This window comes from Salmo salar, chromosome ssa04, assembly GCF_905237065.1.
Source record: "Salmo salar chromosome ssa04, Ssal_v3.1, whole genome shotgun sequence".
Lineage (NCBI taxonomy): Eukaryota > Metazoa > Chordata > Actinopteri > Salmoniformes > Salmonidae > Salmo > Salmo salar.
The window spans coordinates 41,802,995-41,817,106 of NC_059445.1; the positions used below are offsets into that span (position 1 = coordinate 41,802,995).

The 14,112-nt window shown below is 43.1% G+C and overlaps 1 protein-coding gene across 4 annotated transcripts in view; it reads right to left on the reverse strand.

Annotated features, from left to right (window-relative positions):
• LOC106603105 (leucine-rich repeat and calponin homology domain-containing protein 2) overlaps positions 1–12,712 on the reverse strand; it is a 78,158-nt gene extending 65,446 nt beyond the window's left edge. For all 4 annotated transcript variants that reach the window (XM_014196333.2, XM_014196332.2, XM_014196331.2 and 1 more), the window contains exon 1: positions 12,412–12,712. In XM_014196333.2, coding sequence (XP_014051808.1) covers positions 12,412–12,646 — 235 coding nt within the window. In that variant the 5' untranslated portion in view covers positions 12,647–12,712. The remainder of the gene's footprint in view (positions 1–12,411) is intronic.
• Positions 12,713–14,112: the final 1,400 nt, after the last annotated feature.

Consider the following 14,112-nt stretch of genomic DNA (forward strand, 5'->3'; position numbering starts at 1 on the left):
ACCATATGACATTCTCCCAATCCTCTTCTGGATCATCCAAATGCTCTCTAGCAAACTTCAGACGGGGCTGGACATGTACTGGCTTAAGCAGGGGGACACGTCTGGCACTGCAGGATTTGAGTCCCTGGTGGCGTAGTGTGTTACTGATGGTAGGCTTTGTTACTTTGGTCCCAGCTCTCTGCAGGTCATTCACTAGGTCCCCCTGTGTGGTTCTGGGATTTTTGCTCACCGTTCTTGTGATAATTTTAACCCCACGGGGTGAGATCTTGCGTGGCGCCCCAGATCGAGGGAGATTATCAGTGGTCTTGTATGTCTTCCATTTCCTAACAATTGCTCCCACAGTTGATTTCTTCAAACCAAGCTGCTTACCTATTGCAGATTCAGTCTTCCCAGCCTGGTGCAGGTCTACAATTTTGTTTCTGGTGTCCTTTGACAGCTCTTTGGTCTTGGCCATAGTGGAGTTTGGAGTGTGACTGTTTGAGGTTGTGGACAGGTGTCTTTTATACTGATAACAAGTTCAAACAGGTGCCGTTAATACAGGTAACGAGTGGAGGACAGAGGAGCCTCTTAAAGAAGAAGTTACAGGTCTGTGAAAGCCAGAAATCTTGCTTGTTTGTAGGTGACCAAATACTTATTTTCCACCATAAGGTGGAAAATAAATCAAAATATATTTTTTCTATTTGAGATTCTTCAAAGTACCCACCCTTTGCCTTGATGACAGCTTTGCAAGTCTTGAAGGAGTTCCCACATATGCTGAGCACTTGTTGGATGCTTTTTCTTCACACTGCGGTCCAACTCATCCCAAACCATCTCAATTGGGTTGAGGTTGGGTGATTGTGGAGGCCAGGTCATCTGATGCAGCACTCCATCACTCTCCTTCTTGGTCAAATAGCCCTTAGACTGGCGGTGTGTTGGGACATTGTTATGTTGAAAACCAAATGATAATCCCACTTAGTACAAACCAGATGGGATGGTGTACCGCTACAGAATGCTGCGGTAGCCATGCTGTGCCTTGAATTCTAAATAGATCACTGACAGGGTCACCAGCAAAGCACCCCCACACCATTACACCTCCTCCTCCATGGTGAGAACCACACGTGGAGATCATTCTTTCACCTACTCTGCATCACACAGACACGGCGGTTAGAACCAAAAATCTCAGATTTCCACCGGTCTAATGTCCATTGCTCATGTTTCTTGGCCCAAGCCCTATGACGTGAAAGCTTAAGAATGCTGCTAAGTTTGGACCTTTGTCTCCGGAGTACACATCGTCGTCTCCTGAATACAAACCAAGTAAAAACCGTATCTTTAGGTCTTCTTGCTCTCCTCAGAACCTTGAGGATCCCGAAATGGAGTAGGTTGGCAGTGGTGAGCACTCTGAAGCTGAGCCAGACCAGGATGAAGTGGGTCTACCTGCAGCGACAGGTGTGGTAGAATCCTACCAGAGAAGAGTTTGGACCGGTGGGAGTGAGAGTTTTGGAAAGAGTGGACTCCTGCTTTTTGGCCGACACAAAACATCAGCTCAGCCGTGAAGTGGTAGGCCACACAAGCTCACAGAACAGAACCGCCAAGTGCTGAAACACGTATTGCGTAAAAATTCTGTCCTCAGTTTCAACACTCCCTACAGAGTTCCAGACTGCCTCTGGAAGCAAGCTTCATGAAATGGGTTTCCAAGGCCGAGCAGCCGCACATAAGCCAAAGATCCCCATGCGCATTGCCAAGCGTCGGCTGGAGTGGGTGTAAAGCTCACTGCCATTGGACACTGGAACAGTGGAAACACCTTCTCTGGAGTTATGAATCACAAATCTGGGTTTGGCAGATGCCAGGAGAACTCTACCTGCACGAATGCATAGTGCCAACTGTAAAGTTTGGTGGAGGAGGAATAATGGTCCGGGGCTGTTTTTCCATGGTTTGGGCTAGGCCCCTTAGTTCCAGGGAAGGGAAATCTTAACGCTACAGCATACAATGACAACACAGAATCATCTGGCATATCTTGATATGTTAATACATCCATGTTTTATGCGTTGTCCACACTCTCGTCCGCATAAGAACATCCTTGGAGAATGCACTCAGAGCACGGTAATGAGAAACCCTTAGAGTTTCTACCTGACATGGTCAGGTCAGGTTATATTTGTTATTCTGTGAGTGCCTATATTCAAATTTAAAAAAGTGTCACATGTGCAGCAGGTGCAGACCTTACTGTGAAATGCTTACTTACAAACCCTTAAACCAACAATGCATTCAAGAAATATAGTTATGAAAATATTTGCTAAATTTAAAACAATGTCATAAAAAGTAACACAGTAAGATTACATATCAATAAGGAGGCTATATACAGGGGGTACTGGAACCAAGTCAATGTGCGGGGGTACAGGTTAGCCGAGGTAATTTGTACATGTAGCAGAGAGAACAGTCTATGACTTGGGTGACTGGAGTCTTTGACAACAAAAAATCCCGGACCCACTACGTTGCTTTAGGTGCCAAGGATTCGGACATGTTGCAGCAGTGTGTAGAAAGGAGAACCCATGATGTGAGAAATGTGCAGGAGGGCATAGTCAGAGAGAGTGGTATTTGGGCCAGTCGTGGCGCTTGATGAAGCATTGTGGCCAGTTGCTTCACCTAAGGTATTTGGGCCAGTTGCCACACTTGCTGATTCGAAGTACCCTGTGAGAGAGAGACAGGTTGAGAGAGTGCCAGAGTTTGCGTGGGGCAATAAGTTTCCTATGCTGACGCAGTGAAGAAAGTAGAGGATAGCCCAAGCGTTAGTGATTCGACTGGGAGCCCCCCAGTGAGTAGGCCTGAAGAGAGAGAGAGATCCAGAAAGTACACGTTTAACCTCTATGGGCTAGGCGGGACGAATTCGTCCCACCTACGTAACAGCCACTTGAAGCCTGTGGCGCGATTTTCAAAACCTTAAAAATCCTATTACTTCAATTTCTCAAACATATGACTATTTTACAGCTATTTAAAGACAAGACTCTCGTTAATCTAACCACACTGTCCGATTTCAAAAAGGCTTTACAACGAAAGCAAAACATTAGATTATGTCAGCAGAGTACCAAGCCAGAAATAATCAGACACCCATTTTTCAAGCTAGCATATAATGTCACAAAAACCCAGAAGACAGCTAAATGCAACACTAACCTTTGATGATCTTCATCAGATGACAACCCTAGGACATTATGTTATACAATACATGCATGTTTTGTTCAATCAAGTTCATATTTATATCAAAAACCAGCTTTTTACATTAGCATGTGACGTTCAGAACTAGCATACCCCCGCAAACTTCCGGGAATTCGCTAACATTTTACTAAATTACTCACGATAAACGTTCACAAAAAGCATAAATTATTTTAAGAATTATAGATACAGACCTCCTCTATGCACTCGATATGTCCGATTTTAAAATAGCTTTTGGTGAAAGCACATTTTGCAATATTCTAAGTACATAGCCCAGGCATCACGGGCTAGCTATTTAGACACCCGGCAAGTTTAGCACTCACCATAATCATATTTACTATTATAAAAGTTTGATTACCTTTTGTTGTCTTCGTCAGAATGCACTCCCAGGACTGCTACTTCAATAACAAATGTTGGTTTGGTCCAAAATAATCCATCGTTATATCCGAATAGCGGCGTTTTGTTCGTGCGTTCCAGACACTATCCGAAATGGTAAAGAAGGGTCGTGCGCATGGCGCAATTCGTGACCAAAAAAATCGAAATATTCCATTACCGTACTTCGAAGCATGTCAACCGCTGTTTAAAATCAATTTTTATGCCATTTTTCTCGTAGAAAAGCGATAATATTCCGACCGGGAATCTCCTTTTCGGCAAACAGAGGGAAAGAAAATCACAAAGACGGGGGCGGTCAGGTCACGCGCCTAAGCCCAGAGTCCCTTGATCGGCCACTTGAGAAAGGCGATAATGTGTTTCAGCCTGGGGCTGGGATGACGACATTCAGGTTTTTCCCGGGCTCTGAGCGCCTATGGACGACGTAGGAAGTGTCACGTTAGAGCAGAGGTCCTTAGTAAAAGATAGAGATGGCAAAGAAGTTCCAGAAATGGTCAGACAGGCCACTTCCTGTAAAAGGAATCTCTCAGGTTTTGACCTGCCATTTGAGTTCTGTTATACTCACAGACACCATTCAAACAGTTTTAGAAACTTTAGGGTGTTTTCTATCCATATGTAATAAGTATATGCATATTCTAGTTACTGGGTAGGAGTGGTAACCAGATAAAAATCGGGTACGTTTTTTATCCAGCCGTGTCAATACTGCCCCCTAGCCCTAACAGGTTAAGTAAGATTGGATTTCTTGCATTTATAGCCATGTTGATCAACTGCACTGCGCTGAAGGAGCGGAAATCACAGAAGATGGATGTGGTAGTTGCGGCAGCAGAGAAATGTAAGAGATATTTTAGTTCAGAAAATCTACAGGAAGTTTTGAGATGAGAGAAGGGGTTCCATCCTCCCAGGCCAACAGCCTGGTGTAGGATTGTTTAGGGACAAAGTAGTGGGATGGGGTGGTGGGTTTTGGGGATAGTGTATAGGTGCAGGGTTTGATGGTGGTGCAAAATTTTTGCTAACAGAATTTCTCACAAACTAAATATAAAAGCGTTGATATTAGTTGTCAGGTGTCTTTACTTCAACATTATTGTGTTTGATGTATTTCTAGTACCTTTTAAGACTTTTTCTGCTAGATGTTTTCTAAGACTCCTTTTCTATTTGTTTGACCAGAAAAAAAATCCTTTGCTTTTTCCAAATTTTAAGATGGAAAATTGTTGAAAAATTTACAATATATGCCTTCATTTCTCAGCTTTCATTTGACACCCAATTTGATATACTCCTATGAATTTAACTTGCTGGCGCTCATGTGTCCTTCTACACGGTGGAAATGCCCTGGTGCTCATGTGTCCTTTTACATGGAAATGCCCTGGTGCTCATGTGTCCTTTTACATGGAAATGCCCTGGTGCTCATGTGTCCTTTTACATGGAAATGCCCTGGTGCTCATGTGTCCTTTTACATGGAAATGCCCTGGTGCTCATGTGTCCTTCTACATGGAAATTACCATGAACAGATCCTCCATGAAGAGGAGAGTCTTATCAAAGTGCCTGCCCTAGTTCGTCCAACCATCTATCTGTAATGTGTTTTTCTGAAGTAATGACAATTATTTTCAAGGCATGACTGTCAGTGTCATGTGCAAGAATTGTCTACTGACTTACAGTATCATGGATAAAGAAATCAAAATCATTAAAACCTACTCTTTACATGATCCGTCTGTTAACTGCTATTCAAAGTACTACATCGACCCAAAAACCAAAATAGAGAGGTTTCGTTTTCTGAACCAGAAGTCATGTACTTGGACTTAAAAATCAGCGTAGAAATAGAACACATTATTCATGCAACTGACACATTTCTCCTTTCATCACAACAGTGTTCTTTGAACAGGACTATCTCCATCTGCCAGTTGAGATTTGATATTGCCAGCTTAAACAATGTATGCCTTCCATTTCTTTCATTTTTTTTCTCTCTCAAAGATGACAAAGTCATCATCATGAGGAATCCCTTGTGGAAAATGGCAAAAAGGGAGAAAAAAATTGGCAGAGCCTATTCCTTTCATGCAAAAGCCTTTTTCGTCACTGTTCACTTATCCTCACATTCTAAACTACAAGGTGTTACAATCATGTGTGAATGGAAATGCACCTTCTATAAAACAAAACAGCCATCTTTATCCATCTGAAAGGCACTGCTTGTCCTCACTTCCTTTAGCAGCACTAATCTACAGCAAATATATCATTTTGTAGAGGAGAGAAAAAGGTTCATGTAGAAGCACTGACCAAACACACCACACCCATAGCAGTATATTCAGCCAATTGTCTTCTTGCCTTATATACTATCTGCAACAATACTCTAAATTACTATCAACACTGCATGCATTCAATCTCAACATGGACGGCATACCTCCACAGGTCCTCACTATCCTTATACTTAAATAACTTGTCAAGTAACTTCTCACTGGCAGGTCTTGCCTTTGATGGGAACATTACATACTACCTGATAAGACAATAAGCCTGCTCTGTCACCACTACACACACACAGGCCAGAAATAGTGCACACAAACTTCCTGTATTCACAGCTTCTCATGACTCGGTATGATGCATTATTTTTAACACATCGCTCTGGTATTCTTCTCCAGTGATAGACCATAGCAACAGTATACATTTAACACTTATTATTATTATTATTATTATGTGCTGAAACCAACTCACACGGTCATCATGTCACAAGATTGAAATCAGTCAGATCATCAGTTCTACAACTGATAAAACTGTGAAGTTAGTATGTTTGTTTTTAGCAGCTAACAAATGCATCTGAGATGAGCTGATTAAACAGCATGATCATTACACAGGTGCACCTTGTGTTGGAGACAATAAAAGGCCACTCTAAAATGTGCAGTTGTCACAACACAATGCCACAGATGTCTCAAGTTGAGGGAGCGTGCAATTGGAATGCTGACTGCAGGAATGTCCACTAAAGCTGTTGCCAGAGAATTTAATGTTAATTTCTCTACCATAAGCCGCCTCCAACGTGGTTTTAGAGAATCTGGCAGTACCTCCAACCGGCCTCACAACTGTCACCCATTGCGAATGTTTGGTATGGTCTGAATCGACAGCGTTCCAGTTCCTGCCAATATCCAGAATCTTTGCACAGCCATTGATGAGGACTGGGACAAAATTCCACAGGCCACAATCAACAGCCTAATCAACTCTATGTGAAGGAGATTTGTCACACTCCATGAGGCAAATGGTGGTCACACAAGATACTGACTGGTTTTCTGATTCAGGCCCCTTATTCTAAAAGGTATCTGTGACCGACAGATGCATATCTGTATTCCCAGTCATGTGAAATCCATAGATTAGGGCCTAATATATTTCAATTGACTGATTTCCTTATATGAACTGTAACTTAGTAAAATCTTTGAAATTCTTGCATGTTGCATTTAATTTATATTTTTGTTCAGTATAAGTAGAGGGGACTCTTGCATATAGGACACAATTCTTTACCTAAATGTACACCATAAATCACAACCCACTGGGCACAGACCTCAATTCAACGTCTATTCCACGTTGGTTCAACAGAAACCAGTACGTGCCCAGTGGGAATGAACTTCATTACTCTGTATTCATTTTAACTAAGACCTTTGTGAAACCCAATTTAAATCATTTCCCTAACATCACAGGCTAGGAGCTATTTTCAATCTGAACAAGAGGCTGCTGACTAGGCTGGTGTTTGCCATTTCCCCTTCATTTGATATGAGACATCATACTTCTCAGTGTTTGCATTTGTCAACTAGCTCACCCGAATAGCCTACATTGCCCACCAAGACCATGCAATGACATAATTAGACACCCAAACAACAAATACAAACAAACACACAGAAACACAAACCAACTCATATACAGTCACTTCCTCTTGAGTTAGTTACCCTGGGTTTGCAAAAGGAAGACTCTGTTCCTCTGAAACTAGTGACTTGTTTGGAAACAGTGGGTGTGTTAATTCAGGAGGTGACAGGGGGGGGGGTTGACCCAGAAACAACAGCTAGTTTTGCTTTAACACATTGGACACTAACTCCATCAGAGGCCTTGACTGCAACCAAAACAGACAACTTCACATACACGCACATTATGAATAGCCCTTTAGAATCATTGTCATACTAGATCACTGTCCTATTCACAGAAGAATTGACAGATTAAGCCCACTACGGTACTGTACACCAGGAGAGTCATGCACCCCCAAAATCTGAGGGGGCACAAATTACATGAGGAAGGCTTTGGTTGTACCAGAGGTGGGCTAAGTTGGAAAATTGAAACATTTTTCAAGCACATGAAACAACTTTTTCCTACAATCTAGAGCCATAAACATTATGCTTAATTGATGTCAACAATAATTTATCTGCATCCTCCTGACTGGTAGTTGTTTTTTATATAAACTAAATTGTGCATCTCTGCTCAAATCTTGGTAAAAGACTGAAAAGAATGTGAGTCTTATTCAGTACATTCTGTAATTGCTTTCTTTTCTAAAGTCTACCAACGGTGTCAGCAGGCTTTTTTTATTTCACCTTTCTTTAACCAGGTAGGCCAGTTGAGAACTAGTTCTCATTTACAACTGCGACCTGGCCAAGATAAAGCATAGCAGTGCGACACAAACAACAACACAGACTTAGACATGGAATAAACAAACATACAGTCAATAATACAATAGAAAAGGTCTATATACAGTGTGTGCAAATGAGGGAGGATAAGGGAGGTAATGCAATAAATAGGCCAAAGTGGCAAAATAATTACAATATAGCAATTAAACAATGGAGTGATAGATGTGCAGAAGATGAGTGTGCAAGTAGAGATACTGGGGTGCAAAGGAGCAAAATAAATAAAATAAATAACAGTATGGGGATGAGGTAGTTGGATGGGCTATTTACAGATGGGCTATGTACAAGTGAAGTGATCTGTGAGCTGCTCTGACAGCTGGTGCTTAAAGCTAGTGAGGGAGATATGGGTCTCCAGCTTCAGTGATTTTTGCAGGCTTGCCAGCTAAGATGGAGCCGGAGAAGAATGTTGACGTTTTACGTGTTCCTATCCAATTGTGCTTTTTTGTTTGTTTCTTTGCGATGTTTGTAACTTACTTATTTTGTACATGTTGCTGATACGGTCTCTTATGACCGAAAATAACTTCTGGACATCAGAACTGCGATTACTCACCACGGACTGGCAGAATCCTTTTTTTCCTTTAACGAGTCCGACGAGCCCAACCTGAATGACATACTGCTTTCCCGGGAACAGGCCCAGATCTCCGTCATTTGCGTGAAGAGAAGGCGGAGAAAACCCCCACTGCCTTCCATTTTGCTTGCAAACGTGCAATCTTTGGAAAATAAAATCAATGACCTACGGAGAAGATTAAACTACCAACAGGACATTCAAAACTGTAATACCTTGTGCTTCGCGGAGTCGTTGCTGAACGACGACATTATCAACATAAAGCTGGCTGGTTATATGCTGTATCGGAAGGATAGAACAGCAGCATCTGGTAAGACAAGGGGCGGGGGACTATGCCATTTTGTAAATAACAGCTGGTGCACAATATCTACGGTTTTGCTCGCCTGAGTATCTCCTGATAAGCTGTAGACCCCACTATCTACCTAGAGATTTTACGTCTGTATTTTTCGTAGCTGTCTACATACCACCACAGACTGATGCTGGCACTAAGACTGCACTAAATGAGCTGTATTCAGCCACAAGCAAACAGAAAAACACTCACCCAGAGACGGCGCTCCTAGTGGCCGGAGACTTTAATGCAGGGAAACATAAATCGGTCTTACCAAATTTCTATCAGCATGTTAAAGATGAAACCAGAGGGGAAAAAAACTCTGGACCACCTTTACTCCACACACAGAGAAGCATACAAAGCTCTCCCTCACCCTCCATTTGGCAAGTCTGACCATAATTCTATCCTCCCGATTCCTGCTTACAAGCAAAACTTAAAGCAGGAAGCACCAATAATTCGATCAATAAAAAAAGTGGTCAGATGAAGCAGATGCTAAGCAACAGTACTGTTTTGCTAGCACAGACTGGAATATGTTCCGGGATTCCTCTGATGGCATTGAGGAGTACACTACATCAGTCATTGGCTTCATCGATAAGTGCATCGATGATCTCATCCCCACAGCGACCGTACGTACATACCCCAACCAGAAGACATGGATTACAGGCAACATCCGCACTGAGCTAAAGGCTAGAGCTGACTCTTTCAAGAAGCGGGACTCTAACCCGAAAGCTTATAGGAAATCCCGCTATGCCATCAGATGAACCATCAAATAGGCAAAGCGTCAATACAGGACTAAGATCGAATCGTACTACACCGGTTCTGGCATTCGTTGGATGTGGCAGGGCTTGCAAACCATTACAGACTACAAAGGGAAGCACAGCCGCAAGCTGCCCAGTGACACGAGCCTACCAGACGAGCTAAATGACTTCTACGCTCGTTTCAAGGCAAATAACACAAACATGCATGAGAGCACAAGCTGTTCCGGAAGACTGTGATCACGCTCTCCGCAGCCGATGTGAGTAAGACCTTTAAACAGGTCAACATTCACAAGGCCGCAGGGCCAGATGGATTACCGGGATGTGTACTCTGAGCATGCGCTGACCAACTGGCAAGTGTCTTCACTGACATTTTCAACCTCTACCTGTCCGAGTCTGTAATACCAACATGTTTTAAGCAGAACACTATAGTCCCTGTGACCAAGAACACAAAGGTAACCTGCCTAAATGACTACCGACCCGTAGCACTCACATCTGTAGCCATGAAATGCTTTAAAAGGCTGGTCATGGCTCACATCAACACCATTATCCCAGAAACCCTAGACCCACTCCAATTTGCATACCGCCCTAACAGATACACAGATGATGCAATCTCTACTGCACTCCACACTGCCCTTTCCCACCTGGACAAAAGGAATAACCTATACGAGAATGCTATTCATTGACTAAAGCTCAGCGTTCAACACCATAGTGCCCTCATCAATAAGCTAAGAACCCTGGGACTAAACACCTCCCTCAGTAACTGGATCTGGACTTCCTGACGGGCTACCCCCGGTGGTAAGGTTAGGTAACAACACATCCGCCACGCTGATCCTCAACACAGGGGCCTCTCAGGGGTGCATGCTCAGTCCCCTTCTGTCCTCCCTGTTCACTCATGACTGCATGGCCAGGCACGACTCCAATACCATCATCAAGTTTGCCGATGACACAACAGTGGTAGGCCTGATCACAGACAACGACGAGACAGCCTATAGGGAGGAGGTCAGAGACCTGGCCATGTGGTGCAAGGACAACAACCTCTCCCTCAACGTGGTCAAGACAAAGGAGATGATTGTGGACTACAGGAAAAAGAGGACCGAGCACGCCCCCTTCTCATCGACCGGGCTGTAGTGGAGCAGGTTGAGACCTTCAAGTTCCTTGGTGTCCACATCACCAACAAACTAACATGGTCCAATCACACCAAGACAGTCGTGAAGAGGGTACGACAACACCTATTCCCCCTCTGGAGACTGAAAAGATTTGGCATGGGTCCTCAGATCCTCAAAATGTTCTACCACTGCACCATCCTGACTGGTTGCATCACTGCCTGGTATGGCAACTGCTCGGCCTCCGACCGCAAGGCACTACAGAGGTTAGTGCGTGCTGCCCAGTACATCACTGGGGCAAAGCTCCCTGCCATCCAGGACCTCTACACCAGGCGGTGTCAGAGGAAGGCCCTAAAAATTGTCCAGCCAAGTAATAACAAGCATGGAGCTCAGTATGTTGAACTGCATTCTGCCTCTCATCACCACCATCAATGATTCCACCACCTGGCTTCAGAGGCCACACAATCAGGCACCACATGCATGATGTACAGTTGGCTATTATAGACCATGCAGTGTGGGAAACCAACAGCATCCTTTCATAAGACAAATTAATGCTTCATTCTGCCAAAACATACATAAGCTACAGTATCTACATGGATTCAATAAACTGTAGGCTATTGATAGTGTATAGTATAGGCCTGCTATGTGTTCAACCACATGAATAGCATACATTGTGCTCTCAAATCGACATGTGATATTTGACCTCTTGAGAATAAAATATAAATTTACTAATTTCATATCTGATAACTTAAAATTAAGCTACTAGAATTTTGATTCAACAGAAATTAAACGAATGTGTCTGTTCAATCCAAATCGATCTCGTACATCCCTAAGGGGGTAATGCGTAATACACCCACCACTGGGGCTATGGAGACGGCCTATCTTTTGTCTTCGTCTGCCGGAGACAAAATAGCCTTTCAGTGAACATGCATAAATATTCATTGGGTAAGGTTTTACGATTCATCTTCCCATTCGCCAATAATTTGCTTCACCTAGCCAGGCTACTCACCATCTAAATGTAGGTTAATGTAAAGCCGCTCTATCGCCCTGACTGGGTTGCGCTTGTCATTTCATTCATGCATGCATATGGTATCAACAAGGGAGCGATTGGGGAGTAAACGACCAAAACAACTAAACAAGCCGTTGCCGCAGCATTGCAATCACAATTGTAGATAACGTAAATACTAAGGCACATTTTTACACATTCAGCTCAGCCATTCTATTCCTTGCGAAGACACCACGATAAGAAAGCCAATGCAACACTGTGTCTAATGCACTATTAATCAAACAGAGCTGTTTGTGAAAATATCCCATGGTAGGCTAATATAATAGTGCGCACCACGTTCAATTGTATACATATTTTTCTACCTTGTTGTATGGCACGCCTATTTGTTCAACCAGCTGAAGCCAGCGGGTCTCAGGAGCAGCCAGCATTTCGGAAACCCACCTGCCTGCGTTGTATCAGTAAGATCATAGCACAGTCCAGGGTAGTCTCTCAGCTTCCTCCCGCTAAGATTCAACGTTCCTGAGCACACAGCATCCTCCAGAGCGCGGTCTAAACTCCGGGCCGTGTGGAGCTGATGCTGGTTGATCCCCGGGTTCCAGTGAGGTCCGTTGGATAAGTGATGGTTTGGAAGAGCCGTTACAGCTCCCACACCTCCCTGACTCGACGCCATTTTCATAAGAGGAATTATTCTTACAATAATAACAAGCGGTAGTTTCTCTGCCCATGCGCACAAGGCAGAGACTCCGGGGACTTTAGGCTAGACGTTAGGGGAAGGGCTTCTGAGAGGGCGTGGGCTCGGTTTAGCGCCGATGCAAAATTCTTTTTTTACTGGATATTTGGTGGATATTCGGTTTTCTCTCGTAAATAGCTATTGAACCAAGCATGCCATAACTTTGAATAAGGTATATTCTGAAACAGGGTTGGAGGGATAAAAATCCACACTTTTTTTGTTTTAAATAATAGGATTTAATATTTCAATCTTGAATAGCTCTTACACAAAGCATGCCATGACTATTAAAATGATATATTCTGATTAAGGGGAGGTTGGACAAAAATGGTCAATGTGCTGGTTATTGGTTATTTGATTCAAAAGATGACTTGGAAAAACGGAAAACGGCTCATTTTTTGTTTCTGCATTTGAAAAACGAAAATCGGAAATTGACTTGATTTCTCATTTATTGTGTCAAAATTATTATTATTATTATTAACCCTGCATTATAAATATATAAAAGCCCCTAAAATAATCTGTGTTTTTATTTACAGTAGTGATGGACAGCTGGAGGCATTTTGTTTTTCACAAGCGTAGCAGGCTGTGAGTGCTGCAAATACCATTTCCAGGATGGGCTATTAGCAAGACAATAGACTCTTCAACCTTTACAAAAGGATAGTGTAATAGCTCGGCTACTGTAGGTGTGAAAAACAAATCCCCCAAATTTGCAATGTATTAAGTACTCTAAAGTTTTACATGTATAACTAGTAACCTCATGTAACCGCAAAATGTCAGATCAAGCATATACTGTACAGAATTTATGCTTTCGTTAATAAAATGATAAAAATACTCTTTCAAAATGCAGATGTTTATTTCAACTATCAGCAGGACAATAGGGAATAAATATCACTGAATGACAGAGCACGGGGACTGGTCTTGGGCAAGTCAGTTAAGAACTAATTCTTATTTACAATGATGGCCTACCCCGGCCAAACCTGGACAACGCTGGGCCAATTGTGCTCCACCCTATAGGACTCCCAATCATACCCGGATGTGATGCAGCCTGGATTCGAACCAGGGACTGCAGTGACGCCTCTTGCACTGAGATGCAGTGCCTTAGACTGCTGCACCACTGATAAATCAGATTTGTATTTGGAAACGTTAGGATTATTTTGCTCTTCACTTGCAGTCCCTTAGCAGCTAAGGGCTACTTCCGACCGGTCCGTTGTACAGAGCCATATTGTCCTAACTGAAACCCTTAATTAAATCGCTTTAGCCGTGATTGTAAATTAATCAGCTGATGCATTGGTCCAGACCCAGGTGACATTGGCGGAGAGTCTCTCGTCATTGGCGGAGAGTCAGGCGGTATTGGCAGACAGTCAGGCGGAGAATGACGCGGTGAAGAGGGTGAGGAACGAGATGGAGTCCCAATC